Source organism: Anarhichas minor, unplaced genomic scaffold, assembly GCF_050575085.1.
Source record: "Anarhichas minor isolate MPS153535 unplaced genomic scaffold, ASM5057508v1 ptg000014l, whole genome shotgun sequence".
Lineage (NCBI taxonomy): Eukaryota > Metazoa > Chordata > Actinopteri > Perciformes > Anarhichadidae > Anarhichas > Anarhichas minor.
This window is the reverse complement of record NW_027466460.1, coordinates 14,649,236-14,676,494: the sequence shown is the minus strand read 5'-3', so window position 1 is coordinate 14,676,494 and position 27,259 is coordinate 14,649,236. Positions and strand designations below refer to the sequence as shown.

The 27,259-nt window shown below is 41.4% G+C and overlaps 4 protein-coding genes across 6 annotated transcripts; 3 read left to right on the top strand and 1 right to left on the bottom strand.

Moving 5' to 3' along the window:
• Positions 1-648: 648 nt before the first annotated feature.
• On the bottom strand, positions 649-26,902 carry ppp3r1b (protein phosphatase 3 (formerly 2B), regulatory s1ubunit B, alpha isoform, b). 2 transcript variants are annotated; one of them, XM_076091709.1, is made up of 6 exons: positions 26,636-26,902; positions 20,374-20,413; positions 5,086-5,262; positions 4,310-4,369; positions 3,745-3,929; positions 649-3,151 (listed from the first exon to the last, which is right to left on the bottom strand). In XM_076091709.1, the coding sequence occupies exons 1-6, from the start codon at positions 26,636-26,638 to the stop codon at positions 3,104-3,106; spliced, it is 513 nt and encodes a 170-aa protein (XP_075947824.1). In that variant the 5' UTR covers positions 26,639-26,902; the 3' UTR covers positions 649-3,103. The 2 variants fall into 2 exon arrangements, with proteins under 2 accessions (XP_075947824.1, XP_075947825.1); XM_076091710.1 differs by lacking the exons at positions 20,374-20,413; positions 26,636-26,902 and adding an exon at positions 5,429-5,591.
• On the top strand, positions 6,484-9,091 carry LOC142949857 (E3 ubiquitin-protein ligase TRIM39-like). Its single transcript, XM_076091707.1, has 2 exons — positions 6,484-6,628; positions 7,203-9,091. The coding sequence occupies exon 2, from the start codon at positions 7,205-7,207 to the stop codon at positions 8,846-8,848; it is 1,644 nt and encodes a 547-aa protein (XP_075947822.1). The 5' UTR covers positions 6,484-6,628; positions 7,203-7,204; the 3' UTR covers positions 8,849-9,091.
• Positions 10,957-13,975, top strand: LOC142949858 (E3 ubiquitin-protein ligase TRIM21-like). Its single transcript, XM_076091708.1, has 2 exons — positions 10,957-11,080; positions 11,723-13,975. The coding sequence occupies exon 2, from the start codon at positions 11,725-11,727 to the stop codon at positions 13,363-13,365; it is 1,641 nt and encodes a 546-aa protein (XP_075947823.1). The 5' UTR covers positions 10,957-11,080; positions 11,723-11,724; the 3' UTR covers positions 13,366-13,975.
• On the top strand, positions 15,285-18,394 carry LOC142949856 (E3 ubiquitin-protein ligase TRIM21-like). Of its 2 annotated transcripts, XM_076091706.1 has the most exons (3): positions 15,285-15,431; positions 16,057-17,690; positions 17,831-18,394. In XM_076091706.1, exons 2-3 carry the CDS (start codon positions 16,059-16,061, stop codon positions 17,972-17,974), a joined length of 1,776 nt encoding a protein of 591 aa, XP_075947821.1. In that variant the 5' UTR covers positions 15,285-15,431; positions 16,057-16,058; the 3' UTR covers positions 17,975-18,394. The 2 variants fall into 2 exon arrangements, with proteins under 2 accessions (XP_075947821.1, XP_075947820.1); XM_076091705.1 differs by lacking the exon at positions 15,285-15,431 and having other exon boundaries at positions 16,026-17,690.
• Positions 26,903-27,259: the final 357 nt, after the last annotated feature.

Here is a 27,259-nt window from a genome sequence, read left to right as displayed (position 1 = left end):
AAAGTCAAAGTTTAGTATATCTCAAAATATTTCATGAAAGGTCATCATAGTATATAATAAAATGAGTCATGAAAAAAGTCATAGTATAATGTCATTAAAATGTCATATTATTGTATATTGATTAAAAAAACATCAAAAACTCATAGTATGTAAAAAAAAGATGTCATACAGATGTCTTTAAAAATGTCCGAGTATAGTTTGTCAAAGCAGTCAAAGAGTTATAGTAAGGTACGTTACATTTTTTAAAAACCTGAATGAAATGAATGAGACTTTTAAACATCAGGTGATCCGATGCTTCAACCGGGTGAAACAATAATGTTGTGGTACTAAATATGAAACCGTGTGAAATATGTTGACATTTCTTCCACAACTATAGTAAGATGAAAACTTAACCTTTAAAAATGTTAACTATAAGCCAATATTTGTTTTTATTTGTCTACATTGTTTTTTGTGGTTTAACATGTAGCTCTACGCTGCCCCCTGCTGGTAATAACCAAGTAGTGCACTTCAACAATGATTTGATAAAACCCAACATTCTAATTGTTCTTCAGTAAACGTTTGATGATTAATCGTAGTTGGGAAGTCACATTTCAAAGTCAAGATCCTGGAACATTTATGAAGAGACTAGAACTTCACAGCGTCTGTAACAACTTTCAAACCGTTTATTTCTCATTTTTCCATGTATGAAGTTTCAGCGATGCAGCAAAGATGAAAACAGGAGTGAAAATCTACGACTGAATCCACGTTGCCTCCGTTACAAACATCCCTTTAAACCAACAGCAGACATTTCAGCACAGACCTCAAATTAAACAAGCAGGATACCAACTGTTAATAACAAAAAATAATAAAAACAATAAAGAAAGTGAAGAAAACAAAAACATGATTTCTTCCCCCTAAAACAGAGCGAGTGGCAGGCGACTAAAAAACATTTAAGATTAGTTTTTTTTTCCATGTTTAAACCTTTATTGGCAACATCAACGTGCTTGAAATGTTCATGTTTTATTTATCACCATTATTTAAATGTAAACACAACACGGTCTCACTGAATTTCATGAAATGAGCCAAAACTGTGAAATGCTGAATGAATGAAATACAAACTATGTTAAGATTACTTATCCTCACCCTGAAACACATTATCTGATAACAACACAACCCCGACACCATTTCCACACGTTTATATTATGAAACTATTACAGATAAATTAAGTTGTTTTTTAAGGGTTAAGGTTCTATTGAAGTAGCTATTGTTTAATGATTTCTAACTATTGAACATGCACCAAAAACTGTAGATTTTATTGTATAACTGTATAAAAATTCAAATATGCAAGTGGTCAAACCAGTAACACGTATACTAGCATGCGCAGAAGAGATTATTTGCATTCGCAAGACATTTCACTCATTTCATTAAATTTTGAGACCAGCTTTGAAAAAAGAGCTTTAAGAAAGCTTTAAAAGCTTTTAATAAAATCTGATCTACATGCAAAGAGCAACGGGCAGAAGAAGAAGAAGAAGAAGAAGAGATCAGATCACACGTCATGCAAACACATCACAAGTCGTTTCAGGTAGAAAAGTCTTTTTGCAGCGCATCAGTCCATAAAGCCGGCAGTCAGCTAAACACCGAGCGCAGCAGCTTGGAGCGGTTTGACGGCCATTTTTGGAGTATAAAGACGCAGACGAGCTGCAAATACACAGATTCAGTTCACTACTACAGAACATTACTGCGTTTGGTTTTTCCATCACTTACAGTCGTGTCTCTGCCGACAACCCAAACCTGTACCGATGATATTTACTGAATCTCACAGGCGTTGTGTTCTTTCTTTTGTACAGATTTACGTTACTTAAATGAGTCTTTCCAACCTTTTGGGGTCCTGCGTGTTATTCAACAATCAGTGGCTTTACAGTTTCTAATTATCATCAACGCAAACATGTAAATACTAAATGAGAAATATCTGAATTTATGCACGTTTACTTATTTTATTTCAATGTGCAGAAAATATGAAACAGTTTTTCTTGGCAAAACTCTTATTCCATAAAGCCGAGAGTTTTATGTATTAAGATTTCTGCAGTAAATCTACAAACATGTATGTAAAGTATATATATATATATATATATATATATATATATATATATATATATATATTTTTTTTTTAAAGATTACTCCTCAACATTCATGCAGTGTGCTGCGTTCAAGTCCCGTCGGAGTTATCGACGGGACTTACAGGTTTCTCCGACTTGGAAACGATGTTCACGTCAACGTCCAAGTCGTGCTTAATAACACAAAAGTGCCACAAAAAGAAGAAGAAGAAGAAGAAGAAGAAGAAGAAAGCAAACGAATATCAATGCTCATGAAGCCAAAGTGTGTGGTTTGGAAACATGTAGTGCCCGACGTCCCTCTTGTATTTCTGACTAAACGTAGCCAAACGAGTGTAAAGTGAAGCTGTTCTTTAAGTGTAAATAATGCAATACTCCAGTCAGATAAATGCATTCCATAATACAATGACATCTCGAACATAAAGACACCGATTTTTACCTGTAATTCAACTGCATGTCGAGAGATTCTCGTTGGCACTTCATGCTGTTTGTGTTGTTCTGAAATCAAGTAACACCACCGCTAACTACACTCACCCACGGAACTTTACTTTCTCTAAGACAGACTTCCTTTGATTCTCCAAAAAAAGAAAACAATGACACCAAAATAAATATAAAAAACCCCACATACCTTGAAAAACCAGTAAAACATACAGAACACATACACACTTAAAGACACATGCACACGCACACACTCCAGCTTTCCTCCGCCAAACTGAAACCGTCGCTCTGCGCTGGGAAAAAAAGCCGTCCGTCGGCTTTTAGGGTGCGACGAGTCACAGAGAGTTCCTGTTCAATAATACTTGGTGAAAGTTTGGCTTCAGAAGGCTCGGGGAGGGGAGGAGGGGGGAGGAGGGAGGGAGGGAGAGAGGGAGGGAGGGAGGGAGGGAGGGAGGGAGGGAGAGGGGGAGGAGAGGAGGGGATTTTTCACAGAGAAAATACTTTCGTTGAGCATTTTGTTGGACGATGTCTTCAAGCAGATCTTCAGTAAATGGAGGAAGAAAAAAGCAAAGTTGTCAGACGTCCACCACCATCTTTTTGTGAATGTCTAATCCACCAACGACCTGCAGGAGACAAGAGGGAGGCGTCATCATCATCATCATCATCATCATCTAATATCTCAACAAATGTTGGTATTTAACTCAAATGTCTATGACATACTATGACTTTTTTACGTCTTTATTTATGACATAATGACTTTTTCTGACATACATACGTTGCCTTTTAGTAGAAGATGTATTTTATACTATGACTTTATTTAAATGGCATCGTTTAATATGACTTTCTCTGACATACTTTAAAATGACTTTATTTAGTTTGCACTAACAATGAATCAAATAACCGTTTAATGGGAGAGGTGTCACTCCAGGTCTCGAGCCTCTTTTAACTCCGAGTTCATGTTACACGGCACACTTACTGTTCTGCTGTCAGCACTCTAATCGTATCACTTACACGAGGCCAAAACTCCAGCAACACTTAAAGAACAGTCATTGTAAACGCATGTGGCTGTGCCTTCAAGTTGTTCTTCATACTGAAAGTGTCTTCAGATTATTTACTTTCCTCCGAGCTTCTTCAAAGTAGGGCAAGTTGTGCCAGGATGTTAGCCGTCTGAAGCTCTCTGGAGGTGAAGGAGACGGACATTCATCACAACACTCACCGCACAGAACTCCTCGAAGGATATCCTGCCGTCGCCGTCTTTGTCTGCGTTGATGATGGTTTTGTCGACGATCTGTTGGAGTTGGGTGTCCTTCAGGTTGTTTCCCACCATCATCTTGAGGACCTGGAAGAGCTCCCCGTTGGATATGTAGCCGTCTTTGTCCATGTCGTAGATCCTGAAGGCAACTGGTGTCAGAGAGGAGGAGACACGGAGGAACGACGTCAACAGAGAAGTTCATCTCATGATACTTTCAAGAGAAAAGGTGCTTCTGGCCTTCGTCTGCACAAATATACAACCGTGTGTGATGAAACATGTTGCAACGGTTGCTCAGAGGGATCTCTGTCTCTTTGTGCAGCGTTTAGTTCTCCATGATACAAAACAACATCTATTTGTAAAAGAGGACTTCCTACAAACTAAACGCATGAAAGACCATTCAGACACAGAAGTCCTCTCAGACATCTGACTGGAACAAATCAAGCTTCTGTGGCGGAAGTTTCTCGTGAAGATAACTGAGTTTATTAATGATAAGAGATGCGATGAAAACGGATGAATGTCGGACACTTACAACGCAACTTCTGCTCCTTGTCCCCTTTGACGCTGAACTGGGAGACTCCTTCGATGAACTCTGCCGAAGGACAGAAAACAACGACATCAGTTAAAAACTGCAGTTAAGATAATAAATATGATTTATACCAAAAATGACCAAAAGCCAAACACGCTATGATGGGGTTGTTGTTATGCAAATAAATCTCAAGACGGCCCACTAACCAATGAAAGAGTTTTACTTTCTATGGAGTATATCTTTTTAATTATTGTAAATCTTCAGATGAAGAAAGAAACAGATTTTAACACAAACTGTTAAAGTCTTAAACGTACGTTTTCTATTAAATGTTAGATTTAAATTGTAAACAAATCTGATCATATGTTGGGAAAAGTACAGAAGAAATTATAATGCCGAGGCCGACATTCAGACACTACAAGTACTCCTGTCATGTACTAAAGTACACATGTGAGGTACTTGTACAAGAGTATTTCCCTTTTGTTCTACTTTGTATCAATAACTCTTATTCCCAAAGTCTTTCTTCTCTCAAATTTTTAGAGACGTCAAATAGACGTTTTTATTAATGTTTTATAAAAGTTAAATGTGTAATAATGCTGCTCTAGTTGTTATAACTGCTCCCATTTAGGCACAACATGTCAGACTTGTCGTTCTGGATTTGAATATTAGTATTTAATCATGAAAGCAGATGAAAGGGGCAGCAGACCATCATAGCACGTCCTTAGGACTGATGTCAGCAGTAAAACATGTCAGAGCGAGGAGGGAAAACAATTTAAAATCACCTTTAAAGTCGACTTCCCCGTTTCCGTCGGTGTCGAATATGTCGATAACTCGCTGCACGAGGGGATTCTGTTGGAGCTCAGGTAAGGACATGAACTCCTCCACACTCAGGGACCCGGAGTTGTCTAGGTCCAGTTTCTTAAATCGCTTTCCTAGCCTCTTAATCTCATCGGCATCAACTGAAATGAAACAGAGAAGAGACACAGAGGTATTTGCAGCGACTGATAAGAGACGAAGTTTCCACATAACGGGAGATTATCTGGACCCCCGTCATCCCCCCGTATCTCCTCTCTCTGTGCTGCACGTAGAAACCGTTCCTCCAACACAACGCGGCTCAGGACTCACCTGGGTTCGTGGTCCTACTGGCCATGGTTGCTCAGAGCTAATGGTCTCTCGCTGCACCAGTTAGGTTGAGCCTTGTGCCGCCGGACCTCCTGGTGCCGCGCTCTAAGCCCCAACACCGGGTCATGTGACACCTCTTTCAACACTAATCACTCTGCTGATGACCACAGCGGTGGGGGGGGGGGGGGGGGGGGGGGGCCTCATTGTGTTGGTAACCCGGAGGTTCGTGGAGATCATGTACCCTGTCCTTTAAAATAATCAAACAATGTTGAGTAATGTAGATTCTGAGGATTCCTTCTCACGTCTGACTACTGCTACGTGACTCCCTGCTACCCTGCAGCTGGACAACAGGCCTCCATGTAGATCACTAACTGGTGTAACGACACAGATCGACCACTAGAGGGATCACAACATAAAGGAATGAGCACAGAGCATGACGCAGCACAACGTTGCTCAGGGGTGCATGAAGAAGAAACTGTTTGACTTAATGTTCATTAATGCCAACTGTGTGGACGAATAAATGGATATTCAGAAACACACTTTAAATAAAGCACGAATGCACCCAGAAGTTAAACAACTTAATGTCCTGTCATGTTCACAATATTTGTGTCAGCTATTATTCAGTGAATATGTATCTGTGGGTTTAAATGGCGGTGAGCGTCCCTCCAATGGAAAAACAGCTTTTTTTAAATCAATGAGCGATGCAACCTACAATATTAACTTACCAATGTTACATATTCCATGTCTGTAGAGGCCGACAGTTCATTTGTGGAAACTAGACTTGGACTTTATTGTGTTATTGACATTTTTGCAGAAATGTGTGGCGTTTAGTTTATTAGAGTTCAATAAACTAAACTCTTCTGGTTAAAGTAAAGCTGAGGCCCCTCAAAGCTCCAATACACATAACTAAGGTAAGCAACACAGCTGTTAGATAAAGCATCACCTTTGCTCCTCATTAGTTTTGTTTTCCCCGACAATTTCTATGTAAACCAGAGGGAGGAAACGAAACCTCACCAGGTAAGAGGCGGAGCTACACTGTGAAGAGAAGAGCTTCAACGTCACACTCCAGAAACGAAAGTAGAGTTTGTCAGAGTGTCAGACACACTGCAGTAAAGACAAGTCTCTGTGTTTCTCTCAAAGAAAAGTCAAAGTGACTTCATCAGGTCTTTCTCAACAACACAGCAGAGTCTCTTCCAAACACTGGTGAGTACAGCTGATCATATTTACACTTTCAACAACCAGGATTAACACAAAACATGAACTTTACTCAGGCAGGAAGTTCCACTCTTTTCACTTCATACTTGATCAATTGTTCACAATATAACTCTGTGTGTTTGTCCACAGTCCCACTATACAGTAACTCACTTTAACAGCTTTGAACAGTCTCAGGACTTTAGCAACTTGTAGCTGAATCTCTGTGGTTTGAACTTTAGTCTCACTGCTACTTTCCTGCTGTTATTACTGTTCACTGATCGCTTCCTTTATTGCCTCTTGTTGTTTCACATTAAAAGTTTTCTACCAGTGAACCAGCGGGAGGCTCTTATTGTGAAGCAGCTAGAGGAAACGTGTTAGCAGTGCTGTTCTTCAACACAAATTAGACTTATTCTGTGCTGCTTTGCAAGAGTAGCACACTTGAGATTGTCAGCACGACTTTGATCTTGGTTGCTTACTTAAAAGTTAAAAGATATTAAAAGAATTACACTTGTTTCCTTTTTAAACAAATAATTAAACTATATTTTGAATAAAATGTTTTTCTTTTCTTCCACTCTATGTGTAGATATGGCTGCTGCAAACTATCTGTCATCTGAAGATCAGTTCCTGTGCTCCATCTGTCTGGATGTGTTCACTGATCCAGTCACCACATCATGTGGACACAACTTCTGCAAAAACTGCATCAATGAACACTGGAATACTAGTGACAGATGCCAGTATCCCATGTGTAAAGAGGTTTTCAACACAAGACCAGATTTGAGGATCAACACTTTACTCTCTGAGATGGTTGCTCAGTTCAGACAGTCAGCTCAACAGAAAACCAGCAGCTCAGAGCAACAAGAGTCCAAACCAGGAGAAGTTCCCTGTGACGTCTGCACTGGAACCAAACTGAAGGCCCTGAAGTCCTGCCTGGTGTGTCTGGCCTCCTACTGTGAGACTCACCTGGAGCCTCATCTGACAATGTCAGGCCTGAAAAGACATCAGCTGATCGACCCTGTGGAGAACCTGGAAGACAGGATGTGTACGAAGCACGATAAACCTCTGGAGCTGTTCTGTAAGACCGACCAGACATGTGTCTGTATGCTTTGTCCCGTTTTAGATCATAAGATGCACGAGTTTGTTCCTCTGAAAGAAGAATATGAAGGAAAGAAGGTGGAGCTGGAGAAGACAGAGGCTGAAATTCAGCAGATGATCCAGAAGAGACGACTGAAGATTCAAGAGGTCAAACACTCAGTCGACCTCAGTGAGGAAGATGCAGACAGAGAGATAGCAGAAGGTGTTCAGGTCTTCACTGATCTGAAGGAGTCTGTTGAGAGAAGACTGAATGAGCTCATCAAAACAATTGAAGAGAAGCAGAAAACGACAAAGAAACAGGCTGAAGACTCCATCAAAGAGCTGGAACAGGAAATCTCTGAGCTGATGAAGAGAAGCACTGAGGTGGTTCAGGTCTCACTCTCTGAAGACCACCTCCATCTTCTCCAGAGAGTTCAGTCCTCAAACATCCACCACCCACCACCCACCAAGGACTGGACAAAGGTCAGTGTTCCTCCAGCATCACATGAGGGGACTGTGAGGAGAGCTGTGGCTCAGCTGGAGGAGACGCTCAGTAAAGAGATGAAGAAGCTGTTCGATGAGGCTGAGCTGAAGAGGGTTCAGAAGTTTGCAGTGGATGTGACTCTTGATCCTGATACAGCTCATCCTCAACTCATCTTGTCTGATGATGGGAAACAAGCGAAACATGGTGACGTGAAGAAGAAACTCCCAAACAACCCAGAGAGATTTTCTTATTGTAACTGTGTCTTAGCAAAGCAGAGTTTCTCTTCTGGCAGATTTTACTTTGAGGTTGAAGTTAAAGGAAAGACTAAATGGGATTTAGGAGTGGCCAGAGAGTCGATCAACAGGAAGGGAGACATCCCACGGATTCCTCAGGATGGTTACTGGGCTGTATTGTTGAGAATTGGAAATAAGTACAAAGCTGCTGCTAACCCTTCAGTTCTTCTCTCTCTGAAGTCTCAGCCTCAGAAGGTGGGGGTGTTTGTGGATTATGAGGCGGGCCTGGTCTCCTTCTATGACGTAGATGCTGCAGCTCTTATCTACTCCTTCACTGGCTGCTCCTTCACTGAGAAACTCCTCCCATACTTCAGTCCTTGTAATTATGATGGTGGTAAAAACTCTGCACCTCTGATCATCTCTCCTGTCAGAGTAAACTGATCACTTATCTTATTTCATGTTCTGCATTTAGTTTTACTTCAAGGAAGCAAATGTGCACATCTCATTTCCTACAGAATCTGTTTACTGTGGTGATTGATTTACACGTCATTATTCTATTATGTGTATCCCACTACATAGTAACACATTCATCTCTTCTAGTAAGATGAATTATGAGTCAAAGAAATCTGTAAATATGTGATTGTTAAATAAAAACTGTGGAATAAACTAAAAGTTTAACACAAAGCCTGAGTAAGCAGTGAGTTGAGCACCAAACACCAAACAGAAGAGATATTTCATGACGTATACTTTGTGTTTGCTGTGAATCAATCCACTAACAATGAAAACTACTAAATACAGGCTGCCCAAATACAGCAAAAACCAAGAATCTCCATTATTCTGGTCAAACAACAAGCCTTCTAATTTCAAATTCAATTATATCACATTTGACATTGGCTGACTTCTATGATGAGCAACAAACCTATAGAACGTATCAAAGCACAGTCCATTATTTGGGGAAATACTCTGGTTTGCGATCTTACTCTGTCAGACAAGGTGAAATTAATATTTAAAAACACATAAATCTGTTTCTATAGATGTAGATGTCTCACCATCTGTGAGCTGTAGAGCGACAGCCAGAGTCATGGCAGCAGTGCCTTCTCTCTTTAATGTAGTGGCTGGGAAACACAACACCTGCGACATGTTGCTCAGCCACGGTGCTGAGAAACACCAGAGCTGTACGGCCGACTCACCGGGAGGCCAAGATCTACCGTCGACCGCTTCTTAATAAACATCTTTAATAAACTATACAAGAAGATAATCTAGTTAAAGTTAAGAAAGATAACAGAACAAACCGAATATAAATGTAGGATTTTCTACTCATACTTTAGTCTAAGGCCATTTCAAGCCCAATTTAAATAGTTAGTAAATGTCATTGTGAAAATGGTGCCGGTGTTATCCATCGTTATCCACCATAAAACCCTCAGTGCTGAGTTCATGGTCATTTTAGCTGTTGCAGTAGAGCAACAACAGCTTCCTGGTGTTATGGCACAGAGCGACCACTAGATGGCCCACCACACAAAGCATGGAGTCACACTGTGTCGTTAACCAAACACTGATATGTGAGAACAATGACGCACACGTACAGGATGACCGCTCATGTTGACCAAGAACAAATTAAGTGATTGTAAATGGTGGTGCATTAAATAGTCCAACAATGACCATATATACTTATATATATATATATATATATATAATATGTTTGGCTTTTGGGTTGTTTTCTGTCAATGTACCTGATAACAGTCCAGTTTGGGCTGCTTGTAGTACAGAGTATTCATCACTAGTTACCTACACAGCTCAGTGCTTCACCTCAAAAAAAATTAATTAAAAAATGATTTAGGTACAGTACCACCTTCACCTCATGTTAAGCCAGGTAATGTTATGTTCTAAATTTCTCAAACAAAAGGCAAAGGAAAAAGCCCCCCCCCCCTCTGTGCTCCTGATCCGTCAGCAAGATAAGGCTGAATCAGCTGGTTGAAGTTTAAATCAAAAGTATTTAATAATTAACAGAAGCTAAAACAGTTACAAACTGAATCACACTATGAATTACAAAACAAACATATTTCATGAAATAGAGGCCCAATCCGCACCACACGACAGACTGGTGTATCTGCCCCATGGCGCGGAGGAGGTCCGATTATCTCCGGGCATTCACAGTTTCTTTGTCCCTCCAAAGTCTCTGAAATGTCTCATATTACACATTCGATCAGCCCATCGATCAGCTCAGTGATTGGCTGGAATCCAATAAGCCCCTCCTTAGCCCGTGACCTGTTGTTCTGATCAGACACCTCATCCAGTCACTCTCTTCCAACACATTCCTCAACCCCGTCACACAGACACTCAACCACACTCCTTGGTTAAAACTCCAAGTAAACACACTGTGACACATAATATCCAGCACTAGGAGCGCTTTAAACTGAAATTCCTCACAGTAACACCCTTATATGTTATTCAAATCATGTCTAAACATGAAAAAGACAAAACCTCACCAGGTAAGAGGCGGAGCTACACTGAAGAGAAGAGCTTCAACGTCACACTCCAGAAACGAAAGTTGAGTTTGTCAGAGTGTCAGACACACTGCAGTAAAGACAAGTCTCTGTGTTTCTCTCAAAGAAAAGTCAAAGTGACTTCATCAGGTCTTTCTCAACAACACAGCAGAGTCTCTTCCAAACACTGGTGAGTACAGCTGATCATATTTACACTTTCAACAACCAGGATTAACACAAAACTGTAACTTTACTCAGGCAGGAAGTTCCACTCTTTTCACTTCATACTTGATCAATTGTTCACAATATAACTCTGTGTGTTTGTCCACAGTCCCACTATACAGTAACTCACTTTAACAGCTTTGAACAGTCTCAGGACTTTAGCAACTTGTAGCTGAATCTCTGTGGTTTGAACTTTAGTCTCACTGCTACTTTCCTGCTGTTATTACTGTTCACTGATCGCTTCCTTTATTGCCTCTTGTTGTTTCACATTAAAAGCCTTCCACCAGAGAACCAGTGGGAGGCTCTTAATGTTAAGCAGCTTTGAAATGTGATGCGTTTGTCATCAGGTAAACTGCTAGAATTTAACAAAATGCCGTCTACACAACAGGAAGTGGAGATATTCTGGGCTGTTTTGCGAGAGCAGCGATCTAATAGACACGTTTTGAATGATCTCAGTTTCTCACGGCTCGGTCCAAACACATTATACAGCATATGATTACAACATTTTTAATATCTTGTGTTATACTTATAAGAACGGTAATCACACTGGTTTCTATTCAAACAAATATTTAAAACTAAATGTGTTTCTTTTCTTCCACTCTTTGTGTAGATATGGCTGCTGCAAACTATCTGTCATCTGAAGATCAGTTCCTGTGCTCCATCTGTCTGGATGTGTTCACTGATCCAGTCACCACACCATGTGGACACAACTTCTGCAAAAACTGCATCACTGAACACTGGAATACTAGTGACAGATGCCAGTGTCCCATGTGTAATGAGGTTTTCAACACAAGACCGGATTTGAGGATCAACACTTTCATCTCTGAGATGGTTGTTCAGTTCAGACAGTCAGCTCAACAGAAAACCAGCAGCTCAGAGAAACAAGAGTCCAAACCAGGAGAAGTTCCCTGTGACGTCTGCACTGGAACCAAACTGATGGCCCTGAAGTCCTGCCTGGTGTGTCTGGCCTCCTACTGTGAGACTCACCTGGAGCCTCATCTGACAGCTTCACGTCTGAAAAGACATCAGCTGATCGACCCTGTGGAGAACCTGGAAGACAGGATGTGTACGAAGCACGATAAACCTCTGGAGCTGTTCTGTAAGACCGACCAGATGTGTGTCTGTATGCTTTGTCCCATTTTAGATCATAAGATGCACGAGTTTGTTCCTCTGAAAGAAGAATATGAAGGAAAGAAGGTCGAGCTGAAGAAGACAGAGGCTGAAATTCAGCAGATGATCCAGAAGAGACGACTGAAGATTCAGGAGATCAAACACTCAGTCGACCTCAGTGAGGAAGATGCAGACAGAGAGATAGCAGAAGGTGTTCAGGTCTTCACTGATCTGAAGGAGTCTGTTGAGAGAGGCCAGGCCAATCTCATCAACACGATCAAAGAGAAGCAGAAAACAACAGAGAAACAGGCCGAAGCTTTCATCAAAGAGCTGGAACAGGAAATCTCTGAGCTGATGAAGAGAAGCACTGAGGTGGTTCAGCTCTCACTCTCTGAAGACCACCTCCATCTTCTCCAGAGTGTTCAGTCCTCAAACATCCACCATCCACCACCCACCAAGGACTGGACAAAGGTCAGTGTTCCTCCAGCATCATATGAGGGGACTGTGGTGAGAGCTGTGGTTCAGCTGGAGGAGACGCTCAGTAAAGAGATGAAGAAGCTGGTTGAAGCTGAGCTGAAGAGGGTTCAGAAGTTTGCAGTGGATGTGACTCTTGATCCTGATACAGCAAATCCTGAACTCATCCTGTCTGATGATGGGAAACAAGTGAAACATGGTGACGTGAGGAAGAATCTCCCAAACAACCCAGAGAGATATTCTTTCTATAATGTTGTCTTAGGAAAGCAGAGTTTCTCTTCTGGCAGATTTTACTTTGAGGTTCAAGTTAAAAGAAAGACTAAGTGGGATTTAGGAGTGGCCAGAGAGTCGATCAACAGGAAGAGACAAATCCAGCCGAGCCCTCAGGAGGGTTACTGGACCATATGGTTGAGGAATGAGAATGAGTATGAAGCTCTTGCTGGCCCTTCAGTCAGTCTCTCTCTGAAGTCTCAGCCTCAGAAGGTGGGGGTGTTTGTGGATTATGAGGAGGGTCTGGTCTCCTTCTATGACGTAGATGCTGCAGCTCTTATCTACTCCTTCACTGGCTGCTCCTTCACTGAGAAACTCCTCCCATACTTCTGTCCTTGTAATAATGATGGTGGTAAAAACTCTGCTCCTCTGATCATCTCTCCTGTCGGAGTAAACTGATCACTTATCTTATTTCATGTTCTGCATTTAGTTTTATTTCAAGGAAGCAAATGTACACATCTCATTTCCTACAGAATCTGTTGAATGTGGTGATTGATTTACACGTCATTATTCTATTATGTGTATCCCACTACATAGTAACACATTCATCTCTTCAACCCTGGATCATGACGCACGTTATGTGGATGAAATGTATCTAAATCAACGATACAGCCACAGACATTCATTTTAACTTCCAGAAGAAATCACTATTTCTAAAGAAAACTATTTGTTTCTATTTCATGAGCAGCCCCGAAAAACATTTTACTCGTATGATATCACTTTGTCATGAAGCTTCATGTAAGTGTCAGGCCTGTTGCATGCCTATAGTGTCTACAGAGTAAAGTGTGTGTCAGTTATATCATAATAAGTGAAAGGACAAATTTAATCAGTAGAATAGATGCAGAATTTTCTATTTTGTGTTAAAAGCTGTTTTGGTTCATTACGGGTCACTTTGGCCAAATGTTATTTGTTTTGTGAATACTAGTAAGATGAATTATGAGTCAAAGAAATCTGTAAATATGTGATTGTTAAATAAAAACTGTGGAATGAACTAAAAGTTTAACACAAAGCCTGAGTAAGCAGTGAGTTGAGCATCAAACACCAAACAGAAGAGATATTTCATGACGTATACTTTGTGTTTCCTGTGAATCAATCCACTAACAATGAAAACTACTAAATACAGGCTGCCCAAATACAGCAAAAACCAAGAATCTCCATTATTCTGGTCAAACAACAAGCCTTCTACTTTCAAGTTCAAGTATATCACAAATCAGTCTGGCCTCCAGAGTTTGACGTTGGATGACTTCTATGATGAGCAACAAACCTATAGAACGTATCAAAGCACAGTCCATTATTTGGGGAAATACTCTCTGGTTTGCGATCTTACTCTGTCAGACAAGGTGAAATTAATATTTAAAAACACATAAATCTGTTTCTATAGATGCAGATGTCTCACCATCTGTGAGCTGTAGAGCGACAGCCAGAGTCATGGCAGCAGTGCCTTCTCTCTTTAATGTAGTGGCTGGGAAACACAACACCTGCGACATGTTGCTCAGCCACGGTGCTGAGAAACACCAGAGCTGTACGGCCGACTCACCGGGAGGCCAAGATCTACCGTCGACCAAGGGCTTCTTAATAAACATCTTTAATAAAATATACAAGAAGATAATCTAGTTAAAGTTAAGAAAGATAACAGAACAAACCGAATATAAATGTAGGATTTTCTACTCATGCTTTAGTCTAAGGCCATTTCAAGCCCAATTTAAATAGTTAGTAAATGTCATTGTGAAAATGGTGCTGGTGTTATCTGTCGTTATCCACCATAAAACCCTCAGTGCTGAGTTCATGGTCATTTTAGCTGTTGCAGTAGAGCAACAACAGCTTCCTGGTGTTATGGCACAGAGCGACCACTAGATGGCCCACCACACAAAGCATGGAGTCACACTGTGTCGTTAACCAAACACTGATATGTGAGAACAATGACGCACACGTACAGGATGACCGCTCATGTTGACCAAGAATATATTAAGTGATTGTAAATGGTGGTGCATTAAACAGTCCAACAATGACCATATATACTTATATATATATATATATAATATGTTTGGCTTTTGGGTTGTTTTCTATCAATGTACCTGATAACAACAGTCCAGTCTGGGCTGCTTGTAGTACAGAGTATTCATCACTAGTTGCCTACACAGCTCAGTGCTTCACCTCAAAAAGATTAATTTAAAAATACTTTAAGTACAGTACCACCTTCACCTCATGTTAAGCCAGGTAACACCCTTGCATGTTATTCAAACCATGTCTAAACATGACAGACACAACCTCACCAACAGATGACGCTTCAATAAGAGGCGAAGCAACACTGAAGATAAGAGCTTCAACGTCACACTCCAGAAGTGAAAGTTGAGTTTGTCAGAGTGGCAGACACACTGCAGAAACAAGTTTTTCTCTCAATGAAAAGTCAAAGTGACTTCATCAGGTCTTTCTCAACGACACAGCAGAGTCTCTTCCAAACACTGGTGAGTACAGCTGATCATATTTACACTTTCAACAACCAGGATTAACACAAAACTGTAACTTTACTCAGGCAGGAAGTTCCACTCTTTTCACTTCATACTTGATCAATTGTTCACAATATAACTGTCTGTTTGTCCACAGTCCCACTATACAGTAACTCACTTTAACAGCTTTGAACAGTCTCAGGACTTTAGCAACGTGTAGCTGAATCTCTGTGGTTTGAACTTTAGTCTCACTGCTACTTTCCTGCTGTTATTACTGTTCACTGATCGCTTCCTTTATTGCCTCTTGTTGTTTCACATTAAAAGTTTTCTACCAGCGAACCAGCGGGAGGCTCTTATTGTGAAGCAGCTAGAGGAAACGTGTTAGCAGTGCTGTTCTTCATCACAAATTAGACTTATTCTGTGCTGCTTTGCAAGAGTAGCAAGCTTGAGCTTGTCAGCACGACTTTGATCTTGGTTGCTCGTGGCTCTGTGCAAGTCAAAACACAGTATACATAATTCAAAATGACTTTACCTAATATAATTAATACTTAAAAGAACAGTAATCCCAATAGTTTCCTTTTCAACTAAATATTAAACTATATTTTGAATAAAATGTTTTTCTTTTCTTCCACTCTATGTGTAGATATGTCTGCTGCAAACTATCTGTCATCTGAAGATCAGTTCCTGTGCTCCATCTGTCTGGATGTGTTCACTGATCCAGTCACCACATCATGTGGACACAACTTCTGCAAAAACTGCATCACTGAACACTGGAATACCAACTACCGACACATGTGTCCAATGTGTACAAAGGTTTTCATCTCAAGACCTGAGCTGCACGTCAACACTTTCATCTCTGAGATGGTTGCTCAGTTCAGACAGTCAGCTCAACAGAAAACCAGCAGCTCAGAGCAACAAGAGTCCAAACCAGGAGAAGTTCCCTGTGACGTCTGCACTGGAACCAAACTGAAGGCCCTGAAGTCCTGCCTGGTGTGTCTGGTCTCCTACTGTGAGACTCACCTGGAGCCTCATCTGACAATGTCAGGTCTGAAAAGACATCAGCTGATCGACCCTTTGGAGAACCTGGAAGACAGGATGTGTACGAAGCACGATAAACCTCTGGAGCTGTTCTGTAAGACCGACCAGACATGTGTCTGCATGCTCTGCCCCGTTTTAGATCATAAGATGCACGAGTTTGTTCCTCTGAAAGACGAATATGAAGGAAAGAAGGTCGAGCTGAAGAAGACAGAGGCTGAAATTCAGCAGATGATCCAGAAGAGACGACTGAAGATTCAGGAGATCAAACACTCAGTCGACCTCAGTGAGGAAGATGCAGACAGAGAGAAAGCAGAAGGTGTTCAGGTCTTCACTGATCTGAAGGAGTCTGTTGAGAGAGGCCTGAATGAGCTCATCGACACGATCAAAGAGAAGCAGAAAACAACAGAGAAACAGGCCGAAGCTTTCATCAAAGAGCTGGAACAGGAAATCTCTGAGCTGATGAAGAGAAGCAGTGAAGTGGTTCAGCTCTCACTCTCTGAAGACCACCTCCATCTTCTCCAGAGAGTTCAGTCCTCAAACATCCACGACCCACCACCCACCAAGGACTGGACGAAGGTCAGTGTTCCTCCAGCATCATATGAAGGAACTGTGAGGAGAGCTGTGGTTCAGCTGGAGGAGACGCTCAGTAAAGAGATAAAGAAGCTGGTTAAAGCTGAGCTGAAGTGGGTCCAGAAGTTTGCAGTGGATGTGACTCTTGATCCTGATACAGCTCATCCTGAACTCATCCTGTCTGCTGATGGGAAACAAGTGAATGATAGTGACGTGAGGAAGAATCTCCCAAACAACCCAGAGAGATTTTCTGATTGTAACTGTGTTTTAGCAAAGCAGAGTTTCTCTTCTGGCAGATTTTACTTTGAGGTTCAAGTTAAAGGAAAGACTGAGTGGGATTTAGGAGTGGCCAGAGAGTCGATCAACAGGAAGGGAAACATCACAATGAGTCCTGAGGATGGTTACTGGACCATAGGGTTGACAAATGGAAATGAGTATGAAGCTCTTGATGCACCGTCAGTCAGTCTCTCTCTGAAGTCTCGGCCTCAGAAGGTGGGGGTGTTTGTGGCTTATGAGGCGGGTCTGGTCTCCTTCTATGACGTAGATGCTGCAGCTCTTATCTACTCCTTCACTGGCTGCTCCTTCACTGAGAAACTCTTCCCATACTTCAGTCCTGATTGTAATGATGGCGGTAAAAACGCTGCACCTCTGATCATCTCTCCTGTCAGAGTAAGACTTTCTTATTATGTTTCTCTGTTACATCTACAACACATTCATTAGATGCATTCATCTCTTCAAGCCTGTATCATGACACACATGTTATGTGGAGAATAATATCTATTTAAACCCACATTATTTTCCTTTTACAGGGTCGCTGGGGGCTGGAGATGATCCGAGAGGCGGGGGACACCACGGACAGGTCGCCAGTTCGTTACAACCGTTTTGGGTCAAGCCGGAAGAATCGGATAAGAATGAAGCCGACACAAGAAGAAGCAAACAGGACACAGAAGTAACCGAGCTGGCCAGCCATTTCTAACCCACAATGATCTTGCTGTGATGTAACAGTGTCTACTGCACCACTGCTCCGCCCAAACATCAAACATCCCAAAAGAAAGTGATGTGTAGCCACAGAAAACACATTGCTGCTGAACATTTCATTGTTTTATAAAGCTTAATTTAAGAGAAAGGTCTTCTACATTCCTATGGTGTCTTTAGAATACAGTATGTGTCATTGTTGCACCATAAAAAGTAAATGGACAAAGATGTTTAATAGAATTGATGCCAACAGTATTTTCTGTGTTGTTAATTGGTGGTCACTTCGGCCAATCTTTCCTTTTCCAATGTAAGAGTCAAAGGACCGAGGATGTTGTGTGCTCTATGGATTGTAAAGCCCTCTGAGGCAAAACTGTGATAAATAAATTAAATTGAAAAGACTTGAACACCAAACATTGAATAGAAGAGCCTAGTTTACACATGAATAGTATTTTGTTACTGTTACAGGTTAATGTAACCCTTAAGATTTCGTTGCCTGGTTGACGACACCTCCTGGTTACTGGTGGAATCAGCAAGTGTGGTTTAATACAACAGCCAACGCTTCGGAAGAACTACAACAGAAGAGCAGCTGCGGCAAAAATAGACCAGGAGCATAGAAATAGAGCAGAGAGAAAAGAGCTTCTGCTCATGCATCCGGTGAACAGCGTCAGGCTAGAATGGCAGCCGACTGTTTTCAGAAGCGGTAAAGGAAACTAATGAGACACACCTATGTGGGGCGGACACTGGAGGGGGCTGATGGTTACAGAATGTGCTCTTCACTATGCTAACGTGTCCCCTCGATTCCTGTCTCCTTGCATCTTAGTCCCGCCCACGGGAGACGCAAGCTGAGGCAGCGAGGAAGAGAGGAGTCGAGGCAACAAGCATTTGACAGACGGAGCAGTCATTTTTAAATCAGCTAAATATGAGGCCTTTGTATCTTTAAATGTAAATCAGCTCTGATGCTTTCAGGGAATGCAGCCGCACTGAACTGCCGGCTGGTCGAGGTGTGGCAGCGTATCGGGAACCCCCCAGAAATATCCCCAAGTATGCAAAGTCCGGCAGTTGACCGTGGAAATAAGAGCTCCGTCAGCGAGACTGAAAACTTGCCGCTCACATCTCAACATTTCGGGACGACACCTCGCCAAAATACACCCGTGAGGTTTGGTGAGAGCCGAGACCCCTGAGGGCTTGTTGGTGGGAGAGAGACCCCCCAAAAAAATCAACCGGGTGTTGCTCACAGATTAGAAAACCATAGATTTGGCATCGACCTTTTCCAGGCCACACGGTTCAAGAAAAGGCCGAGCGGTTTCTGGGAATCAGCATGCAGCATGATAGGCAGGTCTGTGGGTTTGGAGGGCTGAGACAACGCACAGGTCATAAATCCCCCCCCCCCCCCCCCCCCCAGTCTTTAACACCTTTCCTAACAGCTCGTTAGGACGCAGGCCCCACAAAACCTCACACTCACTCAGAAAACGTATCGTATACCAGCAACGGCTGATGTAATTCTGAGACCCAAGTTCAGCTTACACCACCGTCCGTCCTCCTGAGGGGGCTGCTGCTCAAAAAGTAGGTCCGGGCCATTACAGTCATTATTTTCTAGTTAAGCTTCGAGCTCCCCTCTCTGGAGCGGGGAGGGTCAGAGCAAAGCTCCAAACTAATTAAAACTGGGATATTGTCGAGACTAAAAATAAACAAGGTTTTCCCAGCAGCCCTGACAATGACCTTTACAGAGGGATGAGGCATTTTTAGCCTCGCAGTGCCGGGAGTGTGTGTCACACTGCCAGCAGAGGCCTGCAGAGGAAGGTGCAGCATGTGGCGACGTTTACGTCCACCGTCGTGTATCCCAAACTCAGTGTGAGCATGTGGGACGATCACCGTCCCATAGTGCAGGGTAACCACACTTAAAACACTGTTTACATCGTGTGTATGTCGCAACAAGTATTAAAACCTTTCCAGCCTTGAAAGTTGGCAGATAATACTTCATTCGATTGTTTTGTATCATTTCTTTTGATCAGAAACATCCAGATTTAAACCAAGTTAATTCTACAATACTGACAATATCACGCACTGAATTTGATGTTTGACTTGGTTGTGCTTATTTGGTTGAATTAATAAAAATGTGTTTGTAATTTTAAGTATAATTCTGGTACAGGAACATCCTGTTGATGCTGCACATCCAACAGTCATTAGAATAAAATAATCAAATAAAAATAATTCTAAATAGTTTATTCAAAACTAAATCCTCACCTGGATATTTGCTTTAGAACACACTGTTAGAAGCCTTTTCATTGTCTAAATAAATAAAGATAACACAGATGAATCCTAACCACTCGCACGAGCATATTGAAAAGTTAAGGATCACTGACTGGTTGATACTTACAGTGCGAGCACATGTCCAGGGCATAACTGGCTTCATTTCCCTGAAAGAGAGAGAAGATTGTCAATAAAATAAAAAAACAAAAAGGAAAATCTTTTACCAAAAAAGGGGCAAAAAGCTTTTAAGAGAACAGAGCAGGATTGTCGTCTCTTGGATGTTTGAATTGTGTGTGTCAGCATGTGTAGAGGTGACAAAAGGCCCTCAGTACTTTATATTAAATCCCTCTGATATAATGTACAGAACAGTTCTTCATGGGCCGGGAGAAATCGTCAACTAATCTGTAAAATCAACTCAAATGTAAAGAAAGGATGAATTGAACTATTTCTGTGTCCCGTTCTCAGCCAATTGTCGGTGCTGTTCATAATGCATGAGCGACAGAATGATCCGGACTAAACTAGGCCAACGCGCCGCCTCGATTCTCCTCGTCTCATCTCTCGAGGACTTGAGTCAGGCTGCAGATGCACATTTCACATCATTGTCCGCCTTCCAAAAGAGCAAATCCTCACATTTGAGAAGCTGCGAGTGACACTTTTGCACGATCAAAAGACTCAAACAATTAACGGATGAATAGATTAGTCGTTGATTTATGTGTAAAAGTATAATCAGAAAAAATAAAACACCTCAAAAGCATAAAAATGTCCCCTGTGACTGTTACTATTAATATTATATAATTAGCTTATTACTACATAGTATGAAGAAAATCGGTAAATAATAATAATAATAATTTAGAGACGAGATAATATTTGGTATTTTTTGCTTGAACAAATTGGCTAAAACAATTAATTGATCATCCAATAAGTGACCAATTATTTAACCGTCGATAGATTAATCACTTAAATATTTAAGTTCCTGCAATCGAGAGCGAAATATTATATTATTTTTGTAAAGGAGGAACCGAGTTGGTTTGGATCTTGAACACGAGCCATTCTCTGCAAAATTACTGCGAAAAACAACATCGTTCCAAAAAAACATTCCATTTTGTTTTCCTCAATCAGTGTCGCTCCACATTAAATGATTCCGTTTGTGAGTTTGACGGAGGCCGACTGAAGAGCCGATTCGGTTTCTTTGGACTGCTGTGGCAGCCGCTCAAACATTCCTCCTCCCTCCTCGGGGAACTCCACATGCAGAGGTCTGCTCCGGCTTGTTTTCTGACACTGAGCCCAACACACACTTGGCTCTGATGGCGGGCGTCACATGGGCCGAGGACACTACGCGGGGTTCCCTTTTTATCTTGTGAGTTACTCATGACATTAGTATTTGGCTGCATTCTGTTTGGATGCTGTCGTGCGGTTAGCTGATCAGTCTTACTGATTTTCACAGAGTGTGTGTGTGTGTGTGTGTGTGTGTGTGAGAGAGAGAGAGAGAGAGCTATAGGGCTGCCATTAACGACTAATTCTCTTTTAATTAATCTACCAATTAGACAATTAATCTAAATGATTAAATCTCCACCAAAGAATCCAATAAAACATTTTATTCATGTTCATTTGATCTTGGCAGTCTGCAGTCTACATCGTTGTATAATGCAGCACAAAAAAAAAAAAAAGCTTCCAGAGCCGACAACACAAATTACAAAAACCGTAACCGATTTGTTCTCACCGGTTAGATCGTCAAAGTGAGAAAAAAATAACAGCTTCATTTCGCGAGCAGCTACGTTAGCATTAGTGAGAGTTTGTGTGCAGTTACCCAACATTAAAGCGTAACGATAATGCACCTCAGAACGGATTTAGAGGAAGGTAGACGACTGAAGAATAAGTAGGTATCCACCGTATACCCTGCACCAACAATCTAAACGTTACCTAAAACTAGATAGACCAATCCTAAGATTAACATAGATTAGGTTACAAAAATCTTGAAACACCACTGCACAAAATATCCGAAATCTATAGCTAATGTGGCCTATAGCTACATGCTGCAAAATGACTTCATTAATGCAATGAGAGAGAGAGACATCTGGTGGCTGAATGTCATCAAAAGCACCTTTAACTTCCTAACACCACCTCCAAGCAGTTTATAACAATTAAAACTAGCAATGCCAAGATAAATAAAATATATATATATATATAAATATGCATAAAACAACAATACAATCATTTATTTCCTGATCATTTGAATCGCGTGTTTTTAATGCAAATAACCATATCGATGATAATAACAAAGTAAAAGGTGAACATTTAGAATTTCTTAATTGGAAGTTGGTTTACAGAGACTTCAGGAGGGTTGATGTATTTACATTGCTCGTCAGTAACTGGTCACATGATTACTTTGGCATGCATTTAACACACCAGTCATAATTGTGTTTTAATGTTTAAATGCGTCTCCATGTACAAAACAAACCCTTGAAACTAAATATCGTATTAAGAGGACTACCTACAACCAAAACGCATAAAGACCATTCAAACCAATAGAGTGGTCCTCTCAGCCATCTGACTGGACCCAACCAAGCTTTTGTGGGAGGACATTCCCAACTTGTCCACGGTACAGTAAGTTAACAACAATCACTGCACTTCTGACACAGCTACTGTACTTCTTGGAGTGTCAGTAATAGCATTAACGGATTACAGGAGGATTAGAACCGGAGGATCTTTGCAGCCGTTACCGTTACACAGCCCGGTAGTTCAGCAGGTCTTCAGACTAAAGTGGACTGAAGGTTATGGACAGGTGGTTCCCAAAAGAACCGTGTATGTCATTACTTATATCCGAGTTTAGCAAGTCAAACTGACTGCAGTGAACAAAAAGGTCTTTGCATGTTTAGTTTCACTCCTAGTCATCTGCACGCAGTACTTCAGTTCAGGGATTACAGCAGTTTTACTTAACGTAGAGCGACGACACCCTCGTCCTGTGGATGGTCCATCACACCGACATCCATCACATACCAGCCAGTATTAAACTCATGTTGCAAGAACAGTAAAAATACGCTTCACAGTGCGTCCCTAAATGACAAATTTGCACTAAAAGATATCATATGTTGCCATTTCGTCTTGTCACATATGAACCTGCAGTTTTCACTTGTTTATCTGATCCAGGCAATAGTGCAAGGTGCCATCTGAAGCCCTTTAGAGTTGTTCCACGCTGTACTGTGACAACGACGACGTCTCTGACACTGTGCAGCTGTTTAAAGAAGCATGTTCAATTACACCGAAACTAAATACACTGAAATTAAAAACATAACCGTTATACACTGCAAGTGCAAACCGCTAAGCAGGGAAGCTAATCAGGTCAATCTCTCCACCAAGAGGAATTCATTTCATGAATCTGACCTACAATGAAACATGTGCCCGTATATTTAGGGACGGTGGATGGTAACCACACCTCAGCTCGGCTCTTCTGCCACATTATTGAAAATCTCCGACATAAATCTGAGAGACATTGCTTCACGGTGTACATGACAGTGAAGCTGCTGGTGCTGGAATGTCAAACTGCTGACCACTGTCATAAATATCAGGACAAAAAACATCAACTGTCATAACCACACAAAAATGCACATGGTTGGGTTTTTTGTTGTTGTCCCTCGTGGACATGGGAAGATGACAAAATTCACACCACGCACACCATTGTGGCCAGGCTGGAACGTCTAATGTGGCTTTACACTACATTGAGCAGGCTGAATCTCAAAATACATGTGAAAATGACCCCAATGTTCCCACTTTTAACACATTTTCATAAAGATCACCATTCACAGAAAATGTTCCTTTTTCCTAGTCGATCCAATCGGATTGGGCGTGATCAATTATTTCATACCTTCCTGACATTTTACCGGTCTATACGCTATATGACTGTGTGCAATGGTACATGGTGCTACATTCTGAGCGACAACTGGAACCGGCTATTCATATTTTAATGACCAACTGAAGTGAGAATAGCTAGAGTCAGCCGACCTTAAGTTCGCCTAATGTCGTTGCTAACTTCGGGGCTAACCCCCTTCACTTCAATTAGCAGGTGGCAAGCAAGACTCAGGACATTGTGATGGGTCTTGAGGAGTTGAAACGTTGATTCACCGAAAAACTGTTCACACACAGCTATGTTTGCAGCTACAACGTTACTCTCCCACTGGCAGAGGAATAAATCGTACGGCTATAAACTGCTTTTCTAGTTGGATGAGGACTCAACTGAAGATTCCCCCAAACGCGTCCTGTAACGTTATATCCCCAATACTCTAAGTCCCATCATTACAGCATCGTAGAAAGCGACGCGTCTGCATTTATGACAGTATCGAATCTCATAACATCTGGATAAATAAATATCCTGGACTACCGTACTACCATAATAGCGGCCAGGCCAAGTCAGCCAACAACAAAACTGTTGATCACTACGTGTGTTCATTAGCTGGCCACACAGCCTGGATCATCTGCATACTGTGTTTTAATACAGACACACATTTACAGGTATCTGAACAAGCAGAAAATAATGACTTGATTGCAAGTCATAAATACTATGTGTTAAACAGGTGAACAGTCATTCCCGTCTGAGGATGAGGCGTCAGTTAAATCAGCATCTTATTGTCTGGCAAAATACTCAGGACTCCCCACAATCCAGTAATCGCACTAAGGGGATTATCCTGGTAAAATAAAATCATCATTGCATAAAAAGAGTGATCACAAATACAGTGTATACGCCATCGTTCCTACATCTTAGTTTTCTATATTTTCAAACTGATCCACTACAAAGACGATTGTTTTAAATACCGAGTATATACTCAGTTTCTGAGTATGAAAAAGAGCAGTTTAGTGTGCATGGACTGGGGAAAAAAAATGTGTTTTACAATTCAGCTGGCTCAGTGTGGGCGTATTCTTACTCGTGGCAGAACTAGGGTAATCATCTCCACACAATTTTTGGATTCATCAATCCATTTTTAACTCACATTAAGATTTGAACTCTAAAGGGAAACACTCACCGGCAGCGTACGAATGCTACAACATATACCACCGACCTATTTCCCAGCGTTGACGCACAAGAGCTCTCCAAAATCACAGATCACATTTGCTACCTGGTATTGGAACATCCCAGATACCTCAACTACTTCCTCCGTCCGTATGATGTAACGTGGGCAGTGTGTGTGGCACTTATAACCGTTACCTGCCTCCACAAAAAGAGGAAACCTTCACTGCATGGCTGACGCGCGTATTAGTCCTTCAGAATTTCATAATGAACTGATATACTTCACTAAAGATTAAGAAGGACTAGAAGCAGCCAGAGTTATCCATTCAGGCTCCTAATTTAATGTTTGGAGAGTTTAATCCTTGAAACTGTCACGAAGACCACGTAAATAGTGAAGTCTATGGTTTTCTGGGATTTTTGTAGCATCTCATCCCTCTCTCTCTCTTTTCACATCTATGTATTATTTTGGGTTTATTTTGCCTGTCATTTGCCTTATTATAAGTATCAGCTGTTGATCAAATCACCTGCATCTATATAGCCCACAAATCACAAATTGACCTGAAGGGGCTTTCATAGTTTGCCATTTATTTTTAGATCAAACATCATACCAACATTAACTCAATGCATTTGAATTAACAAGAAGATGGTGTGAATGTCACACAGCTAATACCCTAAAAAACAAAGAATGATTTGATCTGATCAAACACAACAGAGACGTCTGACTAATCTGCCATTTCTCACATAAGACGAGCCCTATCCCTAACACTTCCGGTCAACATTTTCAAAATAAAACTGTAAACTGCTGATGAAACTGGCATACACCGTGCGTGTGTGCGCGTGTGTACCAGCTGCAACATTAAAGCGATGAATACATTAATGAATACATTAATATAATCCAATAATATCATATACAGATCGTTTTTAAAACGTGTCATTCAGCATAATGAATGCTTTATCTTCTTTCCACTTTTATTTTGATGTATTTTTTAATGTTACGACACTTCCGTCGTCACTGTGTTGCGCACTTGACGCACCTTCAGCTAGCTAGCTAGCCTGCTAGCTAAACCGTGCTAGTATTTGTGAACGTTATTTCCTCACCAGCTAACTAGCCTTTGAGCCACACATCGACGTTACTTTATACGTGGATGTGCGACAGTACGTCCGTTGAAAGAAGCAACGAAGCAGAACATAACACAATTAAACAATGCTGTCATATACAAAAACAACCGTACGCTCTTTTTTTTATGTCAGCACTATGCTAACGATAGCTAGGCTAGCCTGGGGTGCTAGTTCGGAAGCTAACAGTGCAGTCGAAGGAAGGAGAAGCTGTTTTTAACAACGATACATTATAATTTAAAAAAATAAATAATGAAGAACAGATATATCTCACCATTTTGCTGCAAGGGGGTCTGAAGCTGCTTGGAGAGTAAATGTATAATTTATAATTTAAAGCTCGGTTGACGGATCGACGCGGGCAGATAAAGACGACGTTTCAACGAGGTTTGTGACTTTTAACGGTGAGATACCGACCACCGGCTGACTTTACGGTCTCTGACAGCGGGGGAGAGATTCACTGCAGCGAGAGAAGATAGAGCCGCAGAGAGGTGGAGAGAGAGAGCAGCTAGTGGTAGAGAGAGACAGAGAGGGAGGGGGGGGGAGAGAGAGAGAGCAGCTACTGGTAGAGAGAGTGAGTGAGAAAGAGAGAGAGAGGGGGGAGAACAGCTAGTGGTAGAGAGAGAGCGAGAGAGGGGGCAGAGGGAGAGAGAGGGAGAGAGAGAGGAGGAGGAGTGGTAGGTGCAAACCAAAGCTCGTCTATTGAGAAGAGGAATTACTCTATTTCATAATAGCAGATACCGAATAGATAGATAGAGAGAGAGAGAGAGAGAGAGAGAGAGAGAGAGAGAGAGAGAGAGAGAGGGATGGATGGATGGATGGATAGATAGATACTTTATTTATCCCACAAGGGGACATTTGTTCGCTACACCAGCATTTATGATACAGGTAAGCAATCAAA

Excerpts from the sequence above, each read along its gene's own strand:
- LOC142949857 (XM_076091707.1), top strand. The coding sequence starts at position 7,205 with ATGGCTGCTGCAAACTATCTGTCATCTGAAGATCAGTTCCTGTGCTCC.
- LOC142949858 (XM_076091708.1), top strand. The coding sequence starts at position 11,725 with ATGGCTGCTGCAAACTATCTGTCATCTGAAGATCAGTTCCTGTGCTCC.
- LOC142949856 (XM_076091705.1), top strand. The coding sequence starts at position 16,026 with ATGTTTTTCTTTTCTTCCACTCTATGTGTAGATATGTCTGCTGCAAAC. Across the intron at positions 17,691-17,830 it reads TGATCATCTCTCCTGTCAGA|GGTCGCTGGGGGCTGGAGAT; the intron begins GTAAGACTTTCT and ends TTCCTTTTACAG.
- ppp3r1b (XM_076091709.1), bottom strand. Across the intron at positions 5,263-20,373 it reads CCTGGACATGTGCTCGCACT|TTGATGCCGATGAGATTAAG; the intron begins GTAAGTATCAAC and ends GTTTCATTTCAG. Across the intron at positions 3,152-3,744 it reads CCTTCGAGGAGTTCTGTGCG|GTCGTTGGTGGATTAGACAT; the intron begins GTGAGTGTTGTG and ends TGTCTCCTGCAG.